At 42.5% G+C, this 26,097-nt stretch overlaps 1 protein-coding gene across 2 annotated transcripts; it reads left to right on the top strand.

Annotated features, from left to right (window-relative positions):
* Window positions 1–171: 171 nt before the first annotated feature.
* ccar1 (cell division cycle and apoptosis regulator 1) lies at window positions 172–21,013 on the top strand. Of its 2 annotated transcripts, XM_056435139.1 has the most exons (25): window positions 172–1,967; window positions 2,176–2,348; window positions 2,474–2,650; window positions 4,441–4,473; window positions 6,223–6,434; window positions 6,677–6,803; window positions 7,429–7,539; window positions 8,507–8,693; window positions 8,862–9,000; window positions 9,106–9,261; window positions 9,753–9,978; window positions 10,292–10,405; window positions 10,685–10,851; window positions 11,475–11,685; window positions 12,876–12,962; window positions 13,136–13,324; window positions 13,494–13,685; window positions 13,837–14,058; window positions 14,441–14,570; window positions 14,847–14,935; window positions 16,698–16,838; window positions 16,940–17,060; window positions 17,226–17,408; window positions 18,150–18,355; window positions 20,090–21,013. In XM_056435139.1, exons 1-25 carry the CDS (start codon window positions 1,856–1,858, stop codon window positions 20,168–20,170), a joined length of 3,786 nt encoding a protein of 1,261 aa, XP_056291114.1. In that variant the 5' UTR covers window positions 172–1,855; the 3' UTR covers window positions 20,171–21,013. The 2 variants fall into 2 exon arrangements, with proteins under 2 accessions (XP_056291114.1, XP_056291113.1); XM_056435138.1 differs by lacking the exons at window positions 172–1,967; window positions 2,176–2,348; window positions 2,474–2,650; window positions 4,441–4,473 and having other exon boundaries at window positions 6,220–6,434; window positions 9,082–9,261.
* Window positions 21,014–26,097: the final 5,084 nt, after the last annotated feature.

Here is a 26,097-nt window from a genome sequence, read left to right on the forward strand (position 1 = left end):
AATAAAATGTTGTGTAGGCTTTAAATATTTATCAAGCAAGAGTTTGCTGTGTAACTGCCTACAAAACCTGTATGATATATATGTACTTTGTGCTCCATTCTTCAGATTCACAGAAGCCATTTGCATTCGCTGTACTCCTATTAACACCATGGAAGAATAGTAGAGGGATGTAGCTTCGCCTTGCTCTCTGTTCGCCATCTTTCTCGAAATGTTGTTGGTGGTGGTGAAGAGGTCAAGCGGAAATGGCTGTATCACCACGAGTTGTAATGAAAACAGCGCCACCTATCATATCGGATATGACATGCTTTCGGCCAATGATTCGAATTACTCACTGCCATGTATATTGGGATAACAGCAGATCCCCCAAAAGATAGCATAGTCCGACTAAAGCAAGATTCGAATTATACCATCATGTAAACGCACTGAGTGTTTCAAACAAAGTTCACAATTTGAAAACAATTCTTTGTTGTTGATTCCCTTTTTTCATTAGTAGGCTATTAGTTATTGTTGATCCAGTTATGTCTGCTGACATGTCGCACGTGGGCAGAAAAAGAAAGAAAAAAAATGACACGCTAGTGTTACAGGAAAGAAAGCGTAAGATTTGTAAATGTACACTTAATTTGTAATCGACTTAATGTTTAGTATATTTGTGTACTCGTAATCTCGAGGCACGGGCACATGGGGACGGCAACATATCTTTTGAAAATACAAACGAACTACTTTTCAATAAACCTCGGTTGTCGATAACAGGCGCTTCTCTTCCTGCGCACGCGCAGTTCATGTCTACATTGGCCGGCGCAGGACAGCGGTAAGCGAGCTCTGTTGACTGTTTAAATAAAAAACCTTTATTACGCTAGTTATTATGCCCATTTAAAGTGCAACTAATAACAGAGTGCATGGTATTTGCTGTGTGCTTTTACTGTTTTAAAACACTGGACATTTAGCGCCCTCGGACAGACAGCGGGCGTTGGTTTGGGCCTCGCTTTCGATAACAAATCCAGCACGAGGCTAATCTCAACAAAGCTAACGACGTCCAAATGCTAAGCCTTCGCTAGCTAGCTATGTAACGCTACGAGCGTCCTATGTCTAGCAGGAGCCGTTTGTGCTTCAATGGCACATCGTGGACAGATCCATGAGAAATACGTGTTACCTGAGATAACAAACCAAGGTGTAGTTAACACGAATTGGTAACAGTAACGGCGATGTCAGACTAGATATCAGTGTTAGCTTGTTAGCTGCCTGCACGAGCCCACTGTCAGTTAATGCAAGTGGCTCGCGGTCCTTGAGCCTCGCTGTCTTTGTGAGCGGCTAGCTACTAATCTACGGGCCATTCAAGCTTAACGTCAGCATGTTTTGACATGACATGGGTTTTAAAGATGTAATGTGTCCTCTCGAAGGATCGATTTAAAGGCACACCTTTTAACACGGATTATTTCAGCCTGATTGCGTTAACATATTGTTAATCAATCGTACTGTCGTTAGAGGTAATGCTCAATATAGTTGTCTTTCATACATAATGAAACATGTTATGTTTTTGGCCATTTGGCTCTTGTCGTCAAGCTATGATGCCACATTGAACACGTTGTTTTGGTGCTCATTGTTGCTTTGCTTCTTTGACGTCTAATGCACAAGTCGCTGTTTAACATAAGTTACAGCAAGTCACTGCATTGCAAAGTAAACACACCGTGTTGGTGTTCAATTGGGTGCGCACAAACTATCAACATTCCTTTACCCGTGTTATGTATTTGTCTTTTCTACTACTATTCCTCATTTAATGTTATTTTTTTCTTTGGTTATGTTTCTAGTGACAATTATCGGCCTGGTGAAGAGAGACTGCCTTCAACGTGAATGAGTCATGGCCCAATTCGGGGGACAGAAGAACCCGCCATGGGCGACTCAATTTACTAACACAGCGGTGTCCCAGTCGGGTCACTCTGGACCGCCCCTTGACCTCAATAACCTGCATTGTGAGTGTAGAAAACCAGAGGGTCTGGGCAGGTTCATTCCCACCCTCATGGTTACACAAATATGTAATGTACTCTTTTGATTATATGGGGTTGTACTGAATTTTACTTTTGTTATCACATCATCTGCCCCAATTGATTCTACACCAATGTTGCCCATTCATTTTTTCACACCCCTCTGAATTTGGGGCCTTGTTTTACCTAATTGCAGCTCTTGGTGTGCAGCAGCCATCTCTTCTGGGAGCATCCCCATCTGTTTACTCTCAACAGTCCATGGCTGCAGCCTCTCTCGGCAACCAATCTACTGCAAACTATCAGCTGTCTCAGCAAACTGCTGCTTTGCAGCAGCAGGCTGCAGCAGCTGCCACAGCAGCACTACAGCAGGTCCGTCACAGTGAGGGAGTCCTAAGCACACTCTGAAATATACGCTTCTCGCTGTGATCATATTTGAAGCGTTGCGTCACTGTAATAGGCCTTAATCTCTCCTATGTTCTTTGTAACATCTCTAGTCTCAGCTCAATACAGCCCTCCAGCAGTATCAGCAGCAGCAACAACAACAGCAGCAACAACATCAACATCAACATCAGCAGCAGCAGCAGCAGCAGCAACAACAACAGCAGCAACAACAACAACAGCAGCAGCCGCCGCAGCAACCCCCTCAACAACTGTACAATGTACCTCATCAGGTGAAACATATGTTGATTTAGCTTTGTCTTGCACCTCATTTTGCAAGGTCCTCTGCTGTTACAAGTTACAACCTCACCACTAGATGCTACTAAATCCTTAGAGCAGTACATTTCAAATGCCTTAAACTTTGATCTCTCTGTGGGTAAAATCCCTTTGCACTCTTTTAAATTGGGATTAAATGTACTCTCTAGTTCCTAATATTTATTTTTTATTGATGAAGCGATGTGATGAAACAAATAATACATATCAGGGCTCCAGACTAACTTTTTTAACTAGGAGCACAGTGGCCCCTAACTTAAAATTTTAGGGGCGCAAGCAGAAAATTTAGGGGCGCACACTATAAATCGACTTGCAAAGTTTTCCCATCATTTTTATTGTATTACTGATAAATAATTTGACAATACAATATTATGCCTGTTTGCCTTCATGAACTGCAAAACATTCACAACAGAGAACTCTTCAGAAGTTACTGTATTGAGTTTAAACATATTTTAAGAGAAAACATACCTTGAGCATGTGCATGTTGCACTTCGATGTGGCCAATCAAAACATTTGTTGGTTTCTAGAGATGCACCGATCAGGTTTTTGGTGCCGATCACCGATCACTGAAATCAGTATCTGCCGATCTGATAATACCGATCACCGATCACGGTGTCCATTGAAGCATTCTATTTATTGTGTAGCATTATTGCCTAGGACTATGAGGAAATACATATATAAAGCAACTCAAACATTAAAGAAAATACTGATTTCTTTTAACATTTAGGACTTTTACTTTGGAAAATTTCCTAATTGATACATTAAAATGGTTTGATTGCTATTGTAGGGGATTTCAGATATGTATGGAACACATCTGCATCATTCATTTCCTGGAACTCTTGGGGAAATCTATTTACAGGACTTTTCTTAACATACAAAAGTCTGACTTATTTTTTATAAACTCTTCCTTGGTCCAGTAAAAATGTTTTAATGTTAGCATAATTTAAGCTAAATCTCAGAAACGATCTATAAAGACACTAAATCAGTTCATTGTTTACTTTTATATGTTCGTGTATGATTTGTCGACATCTTATTTTGAAAAACGGATGTTGTTTCACGTGGTTCTTTCCGCTAACTTTGCAAAACCGGATGTTGTCACTTAAATCCTTCCGCTAACTTTATCAAAACCCTCACGCGCTCCCGATCGAATGCGTTTACCGTCAACATCAGTCTATAGGGGCAGACATGTGAGAGTCGGCTGAGTCGACCCAGAGATTCAACTCGGGGGACGGGGACGCCGCTCGGTGGTGAGGATCCCCTCGTGGACCTCTCACTCTGCGGCCCTCGCCGGGCGCATCGTCTCCGTTGCGATGCGCCTCTTTTCACACATTAGCCTATAACCCCCCCGCCCCCCCGCTCTCACACACAGGCCAGCCTTCTTCTTAGGTTTTCGTCTCCTTTCTTCTTCTTCTGGAGTTAATGTCGGTTAGCAAACCAGTCATTCAGGCATTATCGCTAACTATAGTGGGCTGAAGTGTAGAACAAGTTTGTCAGCAACACAAATATTTAATAACAACAACAAAAAAATCTGCTAATTTACTGGTCGCGCATGCGCGAGTTGATGAAAAATTTACTCGCACTGTGTCTAATTTTAGGCGCAAAATGCGACCATTTGGTCGCAGTCTGGAGCCCTGCATATAGTGACATAAATGTGGAAGATGGATGAAGTTTCAATGACAGTATACAAGTTTAAATCTGTAATATCAAGTTAACAAAATGTTCACGCTTTGTATTTTCTTTTTCTTTACAGCTACCCCAGCCTCAACAGGCACTGATTCCTCAGGTAATGTGCAAAAACACATTTCTCATATATATAGTAGTGCTGTGAAAAATAACGCGTTAACTCAGTTAATTAAATTACAGGTTTAACTAGTTATTATTTTTTAACGCATGCGCAGAATGAGCTTCCAATCCGTCTGTTGTTGGTCGTCGGGACGAAAAAAAAGTCACTTGCAAAATGAGCTTCCAATACACCACTTCAATCTGAACTCTGTCCGCTCTCATGCAGACGGTCTGTTCATCGGTAATGATCCTTCCGCAGGTTCACCTACGGAAACCTTGTTACGACTTTTACTTCCTGTAGATCAGGGTCTCAACACGTCGATCGCGACCTGCCAGTCGATCGCGGCTTAGTGTTGGTAGATCGCATGACATTAAAAAGATTGGCCCGCCCCCTGACATGTTCTCTATAGCACGTCTTTGTTCTTTTATTAAACTAAACGTCTGTTGTTGATCGTATCTCCACAGCAGCATGTCATTTCTGTCTCTTCGTTGCGTTAACACTTATCGATCTCCGTCTCGCGCGCCACAGAGCTCCGTGCGCGCGCATCGGGACCGAGCAAAAGAAAAGTCACTTGTCAATCTGTCCCCGTGTCCGGGCCGGTGAGGTTTCAGCTTTGCAGCGGTGTCCCCGCTGTCCCTTTCATCACGGCCCAGTTCATGACGAAAACCCACACAGTCAGTTTGCCTCAGCAGCTGCTAGAGGAAGACTAGAGGCCTTGAGATTGTATCATGGTGGAGTTAATGGTTGACAAACAAGAGAAAAATGTTCTGTTTAACCCTCCTGTTACCTTTACATTTACTAACATATTTTACCCTCGGGGTCAATTTGACCCCAGCAATTAAAACCTCCAGAAAATTATTAGAATTAATATTGCTTCCCAAGTTTAAGTGTGAGGTACTTTATGTTTGTTTGTTGACTACCTAAATAGCCCTTTAAATAAATAAAAAGTTGATATTTCTTATATGTTTGACACAGTGAAAAACAGCCTGGGGTCAAATTGACCCCAAAGAACACCGACATTAAACATTGAATGGGGTCAAATTGACCCGAAAGGTAACAGGAGGGTTAAACATTCTGTTTAGGATGAAGATGTATTAATGTTCCATATGGAAGAAAACTGCTAAATAACTGCTGAGTTGCAGCACCATTGTAGAGAAGAATGTATAAATGTATATATCCGTCTTTTGTCATAAATCTGTATGTTCTCACAAAATATACCGAGAATATCGGTAATATGTGATTAATCATGATTAATCCACAAAAACCTGTGATTAACCCGATTAAAAATTGTAATCGTTTCACAGCCCTAATGTATAGATCTCATATATATATATATATATATAGTTCTCAGAAATCTTTTTGCTCTGTGTATATCCATTTATACATTTCATGATAATGGAGTCCATCCCAGCATATATTGAGCAATAGGGAAGGTGTAGAAGAAGGAAACGCTCAAAGACATACAGGCCTACATTAGCTTACAAACTGTTTACATCTTAAGTGTTTTGAACATTTCCACACAGACCAGATTAATGCATTTTTTACTTTTTGATTCCTGATGGCTTTTTGGCAGTTTTCTACATGGTTTTGTGTTTATTTCATTTATTTGGGAAAAAGTCAAGTTTTGATTCCTCTCAAAATGTCTCCCTTTGCATTCTTGCAGAGTGAGTGGACATGGTATTTACTGCTTCACATTCAACCAAAGTGTATTCACAGTCGCTGTTTTTTGGATCCTTTCTTTTACCTCAGCCTCCCGTCTCCATGCCCCCCAGCCCAAGCATGTCCAACCCAAGCATGTCCAACCCCCAGCAGACAGCCCAGATTACCGTGTCCTACCCAACACCACGGTCAAGTCATCAACAGCAGACGCAGCCACAGAAGCAGCGAGTTTTCACTGGTGTCGTCAACAAGCTACATGACACGTTTGGCTTTGTAGATGAAGATGTCTTCTTTCAGCTTAGGTAAAATAAAGTGTCTTTCAAACTATATTTATTGTGCATGTGAGTGTGTTGGTTGAATGATATGGTAAATACTTTTTTTTATTCTATGCATTGCTTTGACACTGCCCTTTTCTTATGCCAGTCTTACACTGCTTTTGTCAGTACCGTTTATTTAGCAATTCCAAAAGACACGCACGTCTTCTTTTTAAATGATGTTATTCGACATATCGAGATGTCGGAATGTTTATTTTGTGTCTCTTCAGTGCTGTAAAGGGGAAGACTCCTCAGGTGGGGGACAGGGTCCTAGTGGAAGCTGTTTACAACCCGAACATGCCCTTCAAGTGGAACGCTCAGCGCATCCAGACGTTACCTCAGCTGTCGAACCAGTCGGTGAGAATACCCAGAGGTTGCACTCAATCCCCCAGGAAGGACAGAATAACATTCTTCGGTCCATTTATACAAACTGGGGGATTTCTGCTTGAACTTTAATTCCTTTTTAGATATGTGGTATTATTATAAAGACAACCAGCACAATATTAATATTTTCAATGCATTTCTTCATGGCTTCAAAATTGCCCCAAAAATATAAAGACACTGACTTTGATTAATTAATTCATACTTGCTATGTAATTATATTTACAGGGATAGTTTTTCACATTTGAAAGAGTCCTGATTATTTATTGAGCTACACATAATGTGAACCCTAACCCCAATCCTTAATTTTCTTAAATCTTGCGTTTGCTCTGAACTGTGTATTTGTGCGTTTGCTACAGTTAGTTTCAGGCTTTGGCTTTATTTACCGAACTAAACATTGAAACTCTTGCTGTCTTACAGAAGCAAAATGCTGAAAATGGCAACATATCTGTTTGAATTATTTCCAGAATTGCGATCCACAGGTTCACCTTAAAGTCATCTGGCATAGTCTGAACAGAGTCCTAATACATGTGTTTTTCTCAGAGTTTATATCTGTACCTCTCTGTCTTTAACTGACTGTTGTCTTCTCAATCCCTCCTAGCATCAGCAGCCTTTACCTCAAGGTCCTCCACAGCTCGGCAACCTTTACACTGATCCAGGAATGCAGCTGCGCTACTCAGACATGCACTCCACTTTGGACCACAGACAAAATGTAACCCCCCACACCTGAATCACACACTTTGTTAATCCTTCTCCCTCCTCTGTTTCTTTGTTTGACTTGTTTATTTGTTTCCTGACTTTCTTGCTACCTGTTCATGTTAAACTGTAACCATAGCTGCATCTATTCTTAACTGCAGTTTTTGCTTCTTCTTTTGGTTTCCTGTCCTTGCTAAATGGATAGAACCAACATTGTTTCGTGGTTTATCAAGAATTTCTTTATTCTAAGGAACATTAATTCACCACAGTCAGTGCTTCAATACTCCAGTTTCATTCTGCATTGTGTATGTGCTGTTTGTGGTAGACTATGGCCCTTTTACCTAGATTCTATAATTATTTTGTTTGCAAAACAAACTTATGTTGCTTGGACTGTTGCTTTTGATTCAGAAGTGTTTTCACACTACTTAGTAATTAAATCTGGAAATATCTCTACGGGGAAGACATAACTTTATGTATATTAAGAGGTTGTGTTGGATTATAGTAATCTTTGGATGGGAATTTAGTGTGAAGTACCACTCAAATCATAGCCTTACAAAGCAGTGATACATATGTAATTGTCATAGTGGTATTTGTAGTTGATTTAATATTTCTGAATGCGGGGGCAATGTGGCCTTTTGGTTCTACCGGTTCCATTCACCCAACGTGCCTGATTTAGATTTCAGCAAGATGCTAAACTTTCCTGCTAAACCTTCCTGCTCACTTCATGCATGAAATATCCTCAGACTATGCCTATCTGGTATTGTTTGGTTGAACCAGTCTATCTGGGCACCTTCTAAGGGGTTAAGAAGAGTACAACTGTGTTTCAAATAGACATTCAGACCATTTCCAAGCTTTTTTCTTTCACGCAGCGAGTGAAGATTCTGTACAGTACACAGTGAGCAATCATCGCCATTTTAATTGAAAATGGTTTTTGCTTTGCTTTTGAATTTATGCATACCTCCTTTTTTGTCTCCTTTTTCTAGAGCCAGCCTCCACCTAACATGATGAAGGCACCCCCAATGCTGCAGTCGCTACCTCCCCCAACGACATTCAGTATTCCAACCCAAGCTCCGCCTCCTTCCCTCCTGCAAACCCAAATGTCGGCTGCCTCTCTGGCCCCTCTTCTCCAAAACCCTCCTCAGCCTCTTCTATCACAGCCCCCACCCAAAGGTGAAATACTTTTCAGTTTGATTGAATTGATCTAATATCCAATATGTAGCAGGTAGACGAGTGATGTTGATCACCTGTATCTTTACAGCTGTTTTGGCACAACATTGACCAAATCAAAGCTGTCTTTCTGGTATGGTATTAAACAAGCATTATTTCCCTGGTTTCTAGATGTGTTTTCAGGGGGTCTGCTTCAGCCCCCAGTGAGACTTATGCCGCAGCCTGTCCGACGCATCGAGCCTCCACCTCGTTTCCCCGGTCGCAATGACAGAGGCCCTGAGCTCATCCTAAGGACTAAAGAGGAACGCAAGTGAGATGCTGATGGATATTACTACAGATGACTGAATATTTGTCTCTGAAATAAGCCTTCAGCATAAGTTATTCATCCTAGTGTGTTTACTCATCAATTCTGTAGTCGAGACCGAGATCGTGAGCGCAGGCGGTCGAGAGAGCGCTCGCCCACGCGCAAACGTTCCAGAGATCGTTCTCCCAGACGTGACCGCTCACCTCGGCGGCCTCGCAGGGCGGTTCCTCGCTACACCGTTCAGTTTTCCAAGTTCAGCTTAGATGGGTGAGTTTAATCTTTTCCGTGTTTCATTCCGTCAGTTTTTCTCTGAAATGGATGACTGAAGCGTTGTACTGTATGTCAACGTGTCAGTGGTGTGATAGTCCAGTGCTTATCAACCCAACAATAATCAGGTTGGTGTTCCCAAGAGCCCATATTTTATTTAGTTTGACAGCTAGCACCTAGGCCTTATGCAATGTGCTCCAGTGTCTGTCGACTTTCCCCTCCCCCTGGCTTGCTGGAAATCCTCGTCAGAAACTCATGTGCAGGCACATTTTGACTTTACAATCATCTATTCTGAGCAAAGTTATATCACTGGTACAAGCAATCTAATGCAGAAAAAATTATAAAATATGTTATGTAGTTTTTATTATGTCTTGGGACCCCCTGAAATGATCTCACAACCTGCTTGGAGATAGCGACCCCCATCGTCGTAGTCAACATTATGTCCTAGTTTGTGTTGTGGAGGTCTAAACTGTCCTCTGTGGGTTCTCCAGTTCCAACTGTGACATGATGGAGCTGAGAAGGCGCTATCAGAGCCTCTACATTCCTAGTGATTTCTTTGACGCTGTCTTCACCTGGGTGGATGCCTTCCCTCTAACAAGACCCTTCCAGTTGAGTAACGCCTGCAACTTCCACATCTTGAACAAAGAGGTGGATCCTCTAGTGAAGAATACAGCTGTGCTCGACCCTCCTGATGCCAACCACACCTACAGTGCTAAGGTATGACGTACAGTGACAAATACATACCCGTAATTACCGTGGTAAACTTCAATAAAGAAGTCGGTCATCAATAAATACAATTGGCTCTGATTTCATGCTGTGAGGCAACAACAGCAGGGAAGAGGACAAGTGGCCACCTTGCTGAGCAGTTGCTTGTCTTGTTCCAGTGCTCCCTTGCAAAAATAAGATCCACAAAAGTGTCACTTTCTTAAATGAAAGATTACACTGAATGTCTGTTGGGATCAAAATAAGGTGTGATTGTATTACTATTCAAATGATGATAACTGTAATGTGTAATCTTTTTATAATGCAGGTGATGCTACTGGCTAACCCCAGTATCGAGGAGCTCTATCACAAGTCCTGTGCTCTGGCAGAGGACTCGCAGGAAGTCAAAGACTCCTTCCAACATCCTGCTCGACTCATCAAGGTACATCACAGATTGTCCATGCTTGTGCCATGCACATGACCTGACCGCCATCGCTGAACTGATGTTGACTTCTATGTGTGTTGTTTTTATCCGTTGGCTGTGGATCCTCAGAAGTATGACTATTTGAACATGCTGCTGACCTTTTTGTCTTTCTCTCTGTCCATCCTCTTTTTTTCTCTTTCCAACCTCCACCCCCCTTATCAATGCTGTCATTCCCTATTTCCATCTAACCTATTCTACTCTGTGGTTCTCCTTTGTACCCGTCTGTCTCTCCTTTAGTTTTTGGTGGGAATGAGGGGTAAAGATGAGGCCATGGCCATCGGCGGCCACTGGTCTCCCTCTCTGGATGGAGCTGACCCAGAGAACGATCCGTCGGTCCTTATAAAGACAGCCATACGCTGTTGCAAGGGACTCACCGGCATAGATCTTAGTCTGTGCACTCAGTGGTAAGAGCTGTTATCCTAATCAATATTTGTTAATGTTTAAATTGAATAACTGGTAATAAGAACTATAATATGCTGCATAATTTGACTACTTCTATAGAAAATCTCCTGGACATGTTGATGATGTGATATTTGTGTGTTTCCGTTTTAATATTAATGATGAATGTTTTGTTAAGTTGCTGCCTATTCATCATTATTTATCGTGTTGTGCGGTGTTATTGTTGGCTTCTTGTGTGTTGTCGTCTTGGCTCTCTCTTTCTGTCACACTCTTTATACATACACAGTATTATGCACATTTCATTGTAATGCAAAACCAAACACATGGACTGTGGCATGAAGCAGTAGTGGGGGCTGAATTTGGGGATGTGATTTATTTCATGTGATTGTCTGTCAACTTCCTCAAAATGGCTGCCGTAACCTGTGACGACAGTTGGAGAGCTGCAGACTGGGTCCATTTGTCGATACTGTGTTGTGTGGGAGTCGGGTCACTGTCATGATATGTACGCTCATTCAGTGAGCTCGTGGGAGGGAGTAGCTGTAGAAAGCTCGCCTTAGCCAGGCTTGCCTTTTATCCTGTGCCCTGACCAAAATGTTTCTTTCCAATGCACCTTCTTCCTTTGCGACAGGTATCGTTTTGCAGAGATTCGCTATCACCGGCCGGAGGAGACACACAAGGGGCGGACTGTCCCTGCTCATGTGGAGACAGTGGTTTTGTTTCTTCCGGATGTTTGGCATTGTCTTCCTACCCGCTCAGAGTGGGAGGTGCTGTCACGGCGACTTCGGGAGCAGCTGGCCGAGAAGCTGTCGGCCGAGCGAAAGGAGGCGGATGGAGAACAGGCACTGAACCGCTAATCCCTCTCTTCTCATTTCCGCTTCTCACAGGAAGGCACAGGAATTACAAAAAAACAAACCCCAGACACACGTCAGACACAATGCACACCCCACCATTCACGCAGACACACAGGCAGATTATTGTTCCACCACACCTCACCTAGGCGTCTTCCGTTTACTCCTCAACCTGTCCCTTCTCCTCTGCTCCAACTCCTCCATTCCTCCATCGGCACATCCACCTTCCCTCACATCCAGCAGACACACACAGTGGAAGCAGTGAGACTAGGTCGTGTTGTATAGGCCCCGATCACAACTGATAAAACAGCTTCCAGTTTCTCAAACGCCTCCATTTGTTTGTTAATCTGGGTAAAATCCTTCATGCTAAACTTGGCATTTTTGTATGCATTATTTAAAACAATGCTTTCTTAACCTGCTTTGAATGTAGGTGCTTATGAAATTGGTTTAACAATGATCTCAAAATAGTTGCTGAAATTTGAGCCAGTTGTGATTTTCAGACGCTGGGATCTAAAATGTTTGTTTACGCTGGAATCTGTTGAGTCAGTTGTGTGTAAATAATGTGTGTGTGTGTGTTGTAGAAATGTGTCTTTGTATAAGCCTTTCTACATCAATTTGATATTTTCTGACTTCAAAAAGAAAACCTCCCGAAAGTCCTGTTCTGTCTGTTCTTGTTGGATTTTACATTCTCATTTGGACTATATGTAGACTTTGATTTTTCCAGGGCAGTTGGTTGGACAGATGGCTCCTATCTGACGTAGGTGTATAAAACCCATAAATGACCAGTACCCCAGTCATAGACCATGGTAGGGCCGCCCTATCCTCACGCCGTTTTGAGACCAGCTTCAGTTCACCAGATGTACCTCCACATCTTTTGGACACACCTCTCATTGATTTTGTACCTTTTTTTGTGTTCCACAGATTGATTGATTGGCTGCTGGTGGGCATTTCTGTTGGTTTTTATAAGAGCTAGAGAGCTTCCCTGTGTACGCTTCAGTAGCAGTGGACTTAAACACAGTCGAGAGCCCACTAGGTCGAGACAATGAAAGACAGATGTGACCTTGCTTCTTGCACGGATCAACTTTAAAGCTCACTCGGGCCACAGGCAGTGTACTGACTGTCTGCTATCCCACCTCCTTCTGTGTCTCTGCCTGTCTCTATCTTTATGATTTCCTATCAAGGAGGAAGAGGAGAAGGATGATGATGATGAATCGAAGGACGTCAGTGTTCCCACTCACTGGGCTAAACTTGACCCGAAATCCATGAAGGTGGGTTTTAAGAGAGCAACCCTCGACACTTGTGGAGATAGGAAAGCAGACATGTTATGAAGTATAACTATCTTTGGACATTACAAATGTTCATTCTTATATATTTGTGCATAGAGATTACTTTTCCTCCCACGGTTAGATGAGCATACCCAATGTTTTTTCTCCCCTTTTAGGTGAATGACCTGCGCAAAGAGCTTGATTGTCGCTCTCTGAGCTCTAAAGGGTTAAAGTCGCAGCTGATCGCCCGTCTTACCAAGCAGCTGAAGGTGGAGGAGCAAGTGGAGGAGTCCAAGGAGCCGGAGAAACCGGAGGTAAAGGTTGCTGAGGAAGAGCAACCACCTCGCACCGAGGAAGACCGGGAGGTAGAGAGGATTTAATTGTTATGTTTGTTATTGTGGGACCAAAACCATGGTCTTCAAACTGCGGTGTCATTGTTTATTGAGAGGCAATTATTTCTACGTCTGTGTTTTCAATATTATATAACATAATAAGGTTAATCTTGAATAAGTTTGAAGTGTTCTTCTCTGTTAGGAGGAGGAAAAGAAGAAGCAGGAGGAGCTTGAGCGCCAGCGGAGAGAAAAGCGCTACATCCTCCCTGATGAGCCAACCATCATCGTAAGCCCAAACTGGGCCGCCAAGAATGGCAAATTTGATTGCAGTGTCATGTCGCTGAGTGTGCTGTTGGACTACAGACTGGAAGACAACAAGGAGCACTCTTTTGAGGTGAGAATTACTGGTCACAGTTTTATGCTGTGTTCGAGTAAAATGAAATAAGTCTACAGATTACGTCTAAAATAGATAATGATGTATGAAAACAAGCTGAAAGTGACTTTTTTTATGACTTGATCATAAACTGACATATTTTTCTCTCCAGATTTCTTTATTCGCTGAGCTGTTTAATGAGATGCTACAGAGAGATTTTGGCTACCGCATATATAAAGTCCTGGTGGCCTTTCCTAACAAAGATGAAAAGAAGGAAAAGGAGAAGAAATGCAAGAAGGAGCTGGAGAAGCGAGAAATAAAGACGGAAAAAGAGGAGGAAAATGAAGAACCAGCTGTCAAGAAGACTAAAGAGGATGAGGAGGAAAAGAAGAAGGTAAGCCTCTTAACCCTCCTGTTACCTTTAGGGTCAATTTGACCCCATTCAATGTTTAAGGTCGGTGTTCTTTGGGGTAAATTTGACCCCAGGCTGCTTTTCACTGTGTCAAACATATAAGAAATATCAACTTTTTTACATATTTAAAGGGCTATTTAGGTAGTCAACAAACGAACATAAAGTACCTCACACTTAAACTTGGGAAACAATATTAATTCTAATAATTTTCTGGAGGTTTTAATTGCTGGGGTCAAATTGACCCCGAGGGTAAAATATGTTAGTAAATGTGAAGGTAACAGGAGGGTAAAACCTATCTGGTCTTCTCAGGATGTAATTTGCCTGACAAATGAAGCAAGTTGTCATTTCTGTCGTGTGTTTTCAGTGCGATGACAAGGTTGTGAAAAAGGAGTCGTCTAAAGATGAAGAGGAGAACGAAGATGATTGCAGCACGGCCAATGCTGAAGAATATGACCCCATGGAGGCTGAAGATGCAGAGGAGGATGATGATGATGGTACTGCAGATTTTCTTTAAACACAACTCAATTAATACAATTTTTTTTAATTTCCCACAATATTATTTGGCCAATGATGAGAAATCATGCACCACGCTGAGCCCGTGATGGATACCGCTTCCACATTCTCTGAGGCCTGAAGTGGAGAAAAACATTACTTTCTTTTGTTGGAAATTGAAATTCTTCTTGTATTTACAGCCACACTTATTAAACGCACAACGTAATTTTACATTTAAAGATGTTTTGCTACTTGTTGATACTATTGATATTTCTTAGACAAGGATGATGAAGATTCCAGTGACAGAGACCGGAAAGACTGCAAGGGTGACCGCAAGTCGTCAAAAGAGAGGTCCTCCAAAGACAAGGTTGGTCTGTTGTTAAAAGTTGTAGAGGGATGATACATTTAATTAGTTTTGACTGATGGCTGACTCTTGTTAACCCATGATTAACCGTTTTAAATTGGCTGCAACTACCAATTATTATTTTTAATCGACTATTCTGTCGATTTTTTGAATTGATGAATCGGATTTTTTTTTAAACAACATTAATTTCCAACCCTTTATTCAAAAACAGAACTTTAGTCGCGTGAATTTACTTGCCCAACTATGTGTGGATCATCTGTGCCTGAAAGGGGGCGTGGCTTATCTCCGTCGCTTTGCTCCATGCAAACCATTATCATTTCCTTCATCCCCCACGGAAGAATTAACCACCAGTTCTGCTTTATACTTGTTGAGGACATCCCACAAGCGTCGGAACATCTAACGCCCTCGTGTTTAAGCTCATAACATCACATGACTTCTGCTTCCAGCGCTACTGGAGCAGCAGCAGCAGCCAGTTAGATTCACCGACGGCGGAGCGTCTCAACGCTGATTGGCTTTCGCAACGCAGCATTATGGTCTGTCCTCTCCCTCCGCTCTGCGCTCAACTCAACTTTTTTTAATACTCAAACGTCTTCGCGACCTTTTGAGTGTCGTAATAATCGCGCGACACACCGAATCGATAGTGAATTTCATTATGGATTCGTGCCACCTATTTTAATCATCGATTCTTATCACTTCGTAGTTGCAGCCCTCGTGCTGTGGTTGCTAACGAGCCGCACAGCTGCAACAATATCCAGATGCACAAATGGGTTAAACCATTCATTGCGAGCTGCAGTTTCTGTGCAGAACGGGCAGCTGAGTCCACAGTTCATTCGTCTGGGCGAGGGAGCAGCGCGTCGTTATGTGTCCGGTCGTGAATGCATGCAGCTACTCTTGCAATAAGTCTCTTACTTTAGCGACACAGTTGTCATCCTGGCACTCTGTCAGGGTTTCCGCAACTTTTGTAAGTATTGTGGAACGTTAGCACGTTTTCGGTTGTGAAAGCGAGCGTGTGTGAGGAGTATGGAGTCGTTGGCAGTCAGGTTATAGCTGTGAACGTAGAAGTCCAGTGTGTGTCAAGGTTAAGTGTCTGAATACATGCCAGTTCCTGTGTTAACAAGATAACAACAACTGTGTCAGGCAGGCAGCACCCTCTGGTTCTGAGAAGTGAAGCCGATGCTGAAGTGTCTTAAAGGGCATTCTCTCTACTGACCATCAGGGGGTGGCAACTGGCTGCAAAAAGATGCCTAGCTCTAGAGAAGTCAATGATACAATTTTAAACATTAGTATGTTCTCAATTGCTAGCTTCAAGTTCTTTTTCAAGACAACATGTTCTTTTAGTAAATGACGGTCCATTTCGAGACCACCAGACCATAAAGGGGAGCAGGCTTTAGGGCGGCTACCTTGTGATGAAGAGCTCGCTACCCTACCAGACCCCGTATCCAGCGTCTCTAGGTCACTCCTCCACAGTCCAAATATGGTCACTTCAATTCACTCGATGCTTCATTACCACAAATCAATGGGTGAAATCCCCACGTCCACTTTTCACGTACAGTCTCTGCTCTCTGGCTCATTGGAAGTGGGCTGCATTTCCTTTTGAGTTTTGCCTTGCTTTCTTTTCACTGTTTAACTAATAGAATTTATCTTTACAAAATCTTAATTCCGGTTAATGTTGAAACGGTTACTTATATAACATACTGTTTGATTTAGGCATATTGTGAAGACGTTGTGCTTGTAGGTATAAATGTGGTTGTTGTTGTTACACCAGGAGAAGAAGCTGATGGTCACACACAACAGGGAGCTGCTGATGGCGTTCGTCTACTTTGATCAGAGCCACTGTGGCTATTTGCTGGAGAGAGACCTGGAAGAGATCTTGTACACTCTGGGACTGCACCTCTCCCGTGCTCAGGTGATCACACACGGACCTCATTGTTGTTAGTTTGTTTCTGTGCCCCCTTGATGCTGAGACTCTAGTCTTCTTCACTCTCTCCCTCTCGCATGTGTTTGCAGATAAAGAAGCTGTTGAACAAGCCGGTGATCAGAGAGTCCTGTTCCTACCGTAAACTGACAGACAGCGAGAAAGATGAACCTGTTCCTGACTTTAATGAAGCTCAGATTGAAAACCTCCTAGGTGAGTGTTATTATCACTGATGTATTACCATGAATTGTGCCGAATTTTTAAATCTATAATGATATTGAACGTGTCATAAAATTAAGCTCCAGCCACCATAAAGCAATGGGCCGCTGCAGAGAGCTTTTTCTTTTTTTATAAATGAATGTGCTCCATCTCTGTCAGGCAACCGAGAACTACTTCCTGCTTCTAAAGCCTGTGTGCAGTCTGAGGCCAGTGAGTCCGGAAATCTGATCGTGTTTAATGGAGCCATGGTCGACGTTGGCAGCATGATGCAGAAACTGGAGAAGAGTGAGAAAGCAAGAGAGGAAATAGAAAAGAAGCTCATGGTGCAGGATGCCAAAATGGGTAACATTTTAAATTGTATTATGCTGCATTTGGAAATGTTTCATATTCACTTGAGTTGCATGCAGGCTACACTCTGTGTCCGAAGTCCCTCTGGACAATGATCTGACTCAATTCGAGCCGTGCTACAAAGAAGCTCAGTCTCACTTCATTCAGTATTCTTCCTCTGGGATTTCTGAACTGTGGACTGGCACATTATTCACAACTTCCACATACAAAGTACACGCTTAAACCGGTTTGGTTTTTAAACCTCGTCGGGTTCCCAGCAGGTTATGGTGCTAAACACAAGCGTGCTTTCTGTTAGGGCGACAGACAGAGGCCGGAACTCTTTGGTTCCTTAACTTGGAATCGTCTCTGGCGGCTTTCCAACAACATTGTCTTTTTAAAAGTAATGTGTAAATACGAGATACCTAAATCCTATATAACGTCCTCTGACTGGTGGACAAAGTGAAAGAGATGTTAATGGCCTCGCAAAATTCAGCAAGCTGGCTGGCTAGCTTAACAAAAATGGTCAAAGCATTTTGATTGGCTGTATTAAGGGAAACGGAGATTCCTATTGGACGGTTTCTCAGCTTGAAAAACACATTTTCACTTTCGACAGATGACAGGCAGACGCTGTTAAAGTTTGAGAAGTAAAAAGAAAGTATGATTTGACCTAAAGTTGCTTTCTCGATGACCACTGTGCCTAATCGCTGACCCGTCGTCATTCTGATCGTCCATCCAACTGTGTTGTGTCTCAATCAGATGAAGATTCAAAGGTTAAAGCTCAGGTGGAGCAAGCCAACACAGCCTTGTCCAAGGAGCTGGAGGAGGTGAAAAGCACGCTGAGCAACACCGAGCAGACGCTCAAGGTCACCGACGAGCAGAGGAACATCTACCTCGACCAGATAAGCCAGACGTCCAACACCTTGACGTCCGCCGTCAAAGAGCTGCTGGCGGTGCTGAAAAAGGTGCAACGTTTAAATAAGTGAAAACTCTTCTTGACTCATTCAGACACACTGTTCGTGACTTTAACCCTCCTGTTACCTTTAGGGTCAATTTGACCCCATTCAATGTTTAATGTCGGTGTTCCTTGGGGTCAATTTGACCCCAGGCTGTTTTTCACTGTGTCAAACATATAAGAAATATCAACTTTTTTATATATTTAAAGGGCTATTTAGGTAGTCAACAAACAAACATAAAGTACCTCACACTTAAACTTGGGAAACAATATTAATTCTAATAATTTTCTGGAGGTTTTAATTGCTGGGGTCAAATTGACCCCGAGGGTAAAATATGTTAGTAAATGTGAAGGTAACAGGAGGGTTAAGTGCACGCTCTGTTCGGCTTTATTTAGATATTTACAGAAAGGGCTGTGTGCTTGCGTGATGTTTATGTGCTAAAGAGTCTTCAATTAAATTAATCGTGTATGGTTTAAAATCACAAGTTTGCCTCGAAGGGTTTTACAATCTGTACCAATACAGATTGTAAAACAGCGGCTAGATATGAAATTCTGATTCCGAGAGAGGAGCGTGTTCCTCTCAGGCTGCATCACTGATGTATTTCTCCTTTGAAGTCTTGATGACCAGAGTGAGCACGAGGGATGAACAAGTTACGCTGTCAAATTGGCTAGTTTATCAAATTTGATATTGCAAATAAGAGATCATTGAGATCTTACATAATGGCGATAGATATTTTTATTGGCCAATATTCATACCTGCAAACTTCTCACCTTTCGGCGGAATTCGCCGTTTTGAATTAAAAATAGGTCATCCCCGTTAATAGTGTAGATCCGAAGAGTTTTTGTTTTGGGGTTTTATTTTATTACTACTGTAGATAAATATAGCAGTATCGTATTTATGGTATTGTATTGAATTCTGGTATCAGGTATCGTATAGAAGTTATAATTTTAGGATCGTGACAACCAGGTAGAGGAAGGAACAGACTCATGGAACAGAATCAAAGCTCAGCAGAGCACACAAGTTAATAAATAGGAAGTTGGTTCATGAATGACTTTAACCATATTATATATAATGACAATGTAAAGTTATTACTATTATTAGGGCCTGAACCACATCATCCTACACCGGTAACAAGAACTGGTTTTCAAGAAATGTATATTAAATTATGAGCAAGAAGATAATTGACCATTACCAACAGACACATGACCAACATTGCACGTGGTGGATTTCTGTCGTTGGTCGCGGCGCCGTCTGGTCATCAGCGCCGTGACGGGAAGGAAAGAAAGTGGGAGTCGGCACTACAAACACAAAACTCTGTCACTGACTGCGTGATGAAATGACTTGATATGCGCCAGTGTTGCCGCTGGTAACTTCTTTGCAACCACAAAGCCAGTGCGGTGGTTTTACACCGGTGAAATGTAGGGAAATAAAGTAGTTAAAGTTTGTATGTCGTTATTTTAAATGCTTAAACAACCGGAGGAGATCTTCCTTTTGTGTTAATATTTTCCCAGTTGAATCAAATTGTTCCAAAATATTGAATCCATCGGTATTTGTGGTCGTATTCTCGGTCTCAAACATAAATTATCGTCTTGCGATATGCGACTTTAGAAGACTTTAAGAATAAATGTGACTGAGACCGCTACAAAACCTTTCAGATGAACATGTAGTATGCGGTCTGCACATGAGGCATGCTGCGCAACCGCCTGAGTGGAGACGGACTCACCGACTGCTTTTCTGCCTCAGGATCCCGACGCAGACGAGGCGGCTGATGAAGTCACTGGCGATCCCATCGAGACGGCTCAAACCAACGGCGCCAACGAATGATTGACATTTCAAATGGATGGAGCTGTAATACAGATTTTTTTTAACAATTGTAAATATTCTCTAAATGAGCATAATATGGCGGTGTTTTATTTGGACCCGTTTCCTAAGTACATGTATAAATGAATTAATTTACTAGTGTTTAATTTGAACTGTTTCTGTGAACAATAGATTTGTTTGAGAAGTTACCTTTCTAATCTAGAATAGTTTGAACCGCAGCAAAGCTTTGAAACGCTTGTTTTCAAATACTAGTCAATAAGTTCAGTTGCTAACATTCTTTTGATGTTGCTTGTGCATTATTATGGCCAATAAAATGCTTCGTTATAGATTTACATGCCAGTTTGTGTGAGTTGTACTTTTCATAAATGTTTGTTTTTCTAATGAGCAATAATGAGGCTATTTATGTGCAAGAGAATTCATTGAAACTATATATTTAAAAGGCACTAATTTAGGATGTAAAAGGGTAACATCTGCTGTGAGACCACCGCCGTGTTCAACAGACACTTTCTGTCTGTCGTTCTCCTGGCCGCCGTAACGCTCATGTCTGCGTGGGTCCTGCTCCTCGGACACGCCGACTGTCCACCGACTGACGAGCGCGCCGCCGGCCCGTTGCCCGCCAAAGGAAACCGCACACGAACCAAAAGATGAACTTGACTAACGAGTGTGTGTTCTTTGCTGTAAAGACATGAGCATTTAGAAATCCATCTCTCTGAACATGTTTGGGTTGTTCTAGAAAAGAGGCACGATTTCGATGAAATGTGCTCCAAAGAAGGCAATTTTATTTTTGATATTGAAAACGTGCTCTGTATGTGTTGTGCAAGAGTAAAGTGCTCCATTTTAACACTACAGCGAGTCGGCTCATTCTTGTTGTGACTGATGTGTCAATATGTGGACATGAATTAATAAGCCCCATAAAAACAAAGACAGTAAAACAGTTGCATATTTAATAGATTGAACAAATATTGTGTTGCATCCAGACACTTCGGTGCACGTGCTGTTTGATAAATCTGCCACTGAATACTTTCAGGCCTCCAGCCACTCGAGAGGACGGTTGCTTCACATCCTGGGAAGAATTTTAGAATTAAGAACTAACTTCTATATGTAGATATTTTTAAGGCTTATTGTTATTTAGTATTCTGACGTTCTTAAGCAGCTTAAGTCATTGTTGCATCGACCACTTTGTCAGAACTTTGTCCAAACATAGTGACGTATCTACCTACTGCCCAAATGCCCGTGTTGGCCTGAAGATGCTCCTTTTATTACATTTAGTTTATGGCTTAGTGGAATGTAATTGTTACCAACTGTTGAATTGCTGCTAAGACACTTTACTCTGGATATTTATTTATTTATTAGATTATTTACTGTGTTTTACTTCCTATGAGAACTTAATGTTGATTCACTGGAGATGGTTCATTACTTCATGCCATTTATCAGAAATAGTTCCTCTAGTTGGAGAAAGGGATTGTGGGTATAGCCAGACAGAACGGACCTGAATCATTCATGATGAACAAGGAGCGTGTTGCTTCACAGCCTCGTGTAGATCATTTATTTTCTCAATCACCTCCCTGCACATTGTGTGTGTGCGTGTGCTTATGCGTGCATGTGTGTGTGTGCTGATTCATTTACACAGTTTGACAGCGTGTTTACCCCAGTCCAGTTAAATTCAGTCCTTTTCCAGTATTTCTGGGTGGTGTTGCAGCTGTGACACTTGACTGCTAAATGTATTCCCACCAAGAAGGAGACTTAGTAAAAACTACTGAGCAGGAAACATCTTCTAGCCGCTTGTCTCTGTCATTTCCTTCAGAACAATGGCCGTGTGTCACCCTGTACTTCGCTCATGTGGCTGCTTTTGTCCTGGTGTCGTTCTCCGAATGCCTGACGAACAAACCTCATTTGTCCCCCGAGGAACCACGTGCACTCTCCTCACGCCTTAAACTGCTGCAGCTGTGTGTGTGTGTGTGTGTGTGTGTTTAAAGTGGTTTTGCACTTGGATGTGCATGTGTTTGCGTATGCATGGGCATGATATGTGTGAAATTAGACCCCACCGCAGAGAGCCGAGCAGGTAACCCCACTCCCAGGCCGAGACAGAAGGCTTTTGTGGGCCCTTCCCCTCCCCACCTCTTTAACCCCCATTCCTGTATCAAAGAGCGGCTGCACTCACAGACCGGCCTGCTGACAATCAGGCCGTTTCAGTGCTGGCTCGCAGTTTCCTGGAGTGGGAGCAGACAGGGTTAGGAATAAAGGAGTTTGTTTTTGTCACTGATCACATTGCTATTTTCACCCGTCACTCGCTTTTCATGTAAATCCGACCTCCGGAGCCGCTGGCTGCGGTTATGGAGCGGGTCGTGCGTTGACACTGGTCTCATTGTTCGTTTAACAAAATCACACTCGATGGATTTGTTCAAATTCTCTTCGCTCCCTCATCAGCACATTGGAAAATCACTATTTTCCCACTTACACGCTCCATCCTATGTGCGTGTCAAAAGGTCAGAGTCGTAGTTATCGTGACAAAAGCTTCACACGCAGCCTTTAGAGGCCCAGCAGGTCAGGACTCAGGAGTCTGGGTTTGTTAGCTCTTGGCATTGTTCCTGGACAATCCTGTGATGGTCACACAATAAGGCACAAATGCAGATCTCAGCCCAAACTAAATAATGTATTATAAATGTGTGTGTGTTCTTTTGTGCAAAAAAAGGCTTCTTTTAACCTCAGAATCTAAACTCCCCCCCCCCCCCTCCTCTACTGTGTCCTTGTTATCTTCCCAGAAGCACCGAAGCTCCGTCTTTGATGAACTTTATTTCACCTCTGGAGCTGTACAAGATTAATTTTGTGCTCCTTTTATTGTCTGACCATTGTGCGGCGTAGAGTTTAATTTCGCCGGTGATAAACTGTGAACGAGATAAGTCACCTCCTACGGGGTGATACGCTTCTTCTCACTATTGTCACATCTCTTGAGTTTTGACAGAAATCTTTCTGACCATCGAAGTCAAACAAACACGTCAACCACCCTCTTACGTGCTGTTTGATATTTGAGGTAACTGATACATGAGAGGCTCCATTGAGCGTGTGCGCGTCTCCCCAGCAGGCTGCACGGGCCCCGGGTGGAGTAGAGAGGGGGGGGGGGGGGAGGCTGTTCAGGTGGAGCTGCAGGAACTCTGTTTCCTCGGGGGCGGTGCAGCCAAGTGGTGTAGTTGTTGAGGAAACGCCCACACACACACACACACACACACACACACAAAAAAGGCCTTTCCCTGGGAATACTGGGTTACAGTGTGAGAAACTTCCCCGGTTGTTTGACAGCGTGTCTCTGGGGCGTCTGCCGGTGGGAAAGCTCTGTGCGGTGCGGACCGCCGGCCCCAAGACCACGAAGACCAGCAGAGCATCCGCAGTCCAGCGCCCCAGTCTCCTCCTCAAGTGCAGAGCAACTATGAACGATCGCTTATTTAGATGGCTACAAAACCCGTTGGCCCTTCATTGCAACTTTACACCGCTTCACATCAACTTGAAGCAAGTTTCACATTTCACCGTTTCACAATAGTAACACAAAGCGCAGCATTCATCCGGGCTCCGCATCTACACTTTGTGGGGAAAGCAGATCGTGCCTAATTGCCATTGCATGATGCCCTGAAGGAAAGTATGTCACTCAATAAGATAATCACACAGTGGGAACGCACAATTTCCAGTGCCAGCTTGCTATATGGAAAAAGAAACATTTCCATTGTAAACAGTGCAAGCAAGGGTCAAAACATCTGTTTGTGGCTGTGTGTGAGGGGAGGGGGGGGGGGGGAGGTAAACACAGGAAACATTTCCACTCAGGTCAGCTACAAAGAGGTGGAAAGACTGCAGGTGTGCATGGTAAGCAGGCCAAGAACCATTTTAAATATCAGTAACATAATGTGTGACATCTGAATGCTTGATTTGTGTTCCTTTGTCATCCTGTCTGATATTTATGTTAATGTATTCCATGACAACATGTTCTGATCTGAGGTACTTTGTGTGATCCTTAGATTAGATCATTTGTCTGGGGAACATGTTAGTACTTGGTATTAATCGTGAAGCCAAATCCTAATATATCATATTGCTTATCTTATTGCCCACAAAAAAAATCTAAAACACATCCGTTAGCAACACTGTCACTTCATTATGATGAAGTCATCTTTGAGTCAATCCCACATCTAGTTCTGCTAGCGATACCCTACTCACTAGGTATACCTGTTTAGCAAAGTCTTCTAAATACTACAATGACCATCTGTTTCATAACAATATTTAGCCTTTTTTATGAAAGGATGTAAATGTGACCTTTTCTTTAGGTCGACGTCTTCAGACGGAACAAATGGGCTCGACAGAGCCGACATATTTTATTCTCTTTTTGGTTCAGATTTTGGTCTCCACCAACTCTGTAGAAAAATATGTTTCAGTTTAAATATCAAACCACATGTTCTTAGTATTGTGAGCGAGTTGCTGTCTTTGACTACCTCGTTCCAGCCGCCTACAGTTCTGCTTCCTGAACTTCTTCCTCTCTCAAAGCTCTAAAGCACCAGGAAGTCAACATGAAGCATTTCCTGCATTCTTTACATGCTGATGAAGCAAAGTCGTTGCTCTTCCTCCCAACAGGGTTCGTCCTCCGTGTGTTCCTGCACGTGTGTCTTGTGTTACTTCATGTATCCTTCATGACTCAATAATAGAAGTGTTTTTCCTCCTCTATTGAAGCTCATACACTGCACACGTCTTTGATGTCACATTACCAAGGAGGCGTTCAGGCTCTGCTTCTTCAATTCAAAGCTCTGGTCATTTAGATCCTGCTTTAATATCGTTATAGTGGCTAGCTGGATGGTCCTTTGGTGACAGGGGGGACACGTCACAGACCGGAATAAGCCAATCACACTGGTGCACATGAACAGAGTTCACATTAATGTTGTTTTAGAAGGTACAAAAAAGGAAATTTATTTCAGAGAAAATATCTTAAACTGATATTCCTCATTAAGTTCAAATCAGTCACAATGGCTATCCATGAAATGAAACATCAATTATTTATTAGTCTTTTACTTCATTTTAAAATGTGAGAATACTACAATGCGATGAGATTGAAAGTACCTTTTAACCTGAAAATGATAGTTGACAAACAATCTCACCACCAAGGTATCTAATCCATCATTCTGTTCATAACATTTGAGAAAATAGTTAGAAAAGCCCATCAGGAGGTCCAAGGTGACGCATGCTGAACTGAGACAGCGGACATGTTAAACATTACCTGCAAGGAAGATATTATATATACTTTGTAGAGTCAAAATAACGATTTTGTTTTTGCACTACCATTTAACATTAAATTAAATTTAAAAACAATTATTTTATCTCTGCATTGTTTTCTCTGTGCAACCAGCCCACATCTCTCATTACATTACATCACATGTCATTTAGCTGGCGCTTTAATCCAAAAGCGACTTACAATCAGTGCATTCAACAATATCACAGGAACACAGAGAGACTGTTATTGCTTGACGGAGGTCGGTGTTTGATGAGCACCTGTGAAGTCAGCCATGTGCAAAAGGATAGTGCACAAACTGGGGAAGAAAGAAGAGACTGAAGGAGCCGGCCCTCCCGCTCTTTCACACAACCTCAAAGTGCAGCTGGAGACATCTCTCACGCGGCTGTGATCTTCAGCATGTCCACAGGCTCTTTTGTGTGAATGTGTGTGTGTGTGTGTGTGGTTCATACGGATGTGGGTGTAAACCATCACTCACCACCTCTACACACTACACGGTGCTCAAAGTGACTCTGAATCTCTTTCTTTTCTCGTTTTCTCCTGGTAAAACGGCCTTCTAAAACGCTCAGAGCATAAAAGCAAAACCCTCCTCTGAGAACTAAGTGCTTTGCTGGATCCCCTCTCTCTCCTAGACTTATTAAAACAACATGACCTAATTATAATCCAGACT

The sequence above is a fragment of the Pseudoliparis swirei genome, chromosome 17 (assembly GCF_029220125.1).
Source record: "Pseudoliparis swirei isolate HS2019 ecotype Mariana Trench chromosome 17, NWPU_hadal_v1, whole genome shotgun sequence".
NCBI lineage: Eukaryota > Metazoa > Chordata > Actinopteri > Perciformes > Liparidae > Pseudoliparis > Pseudoliparis swirei.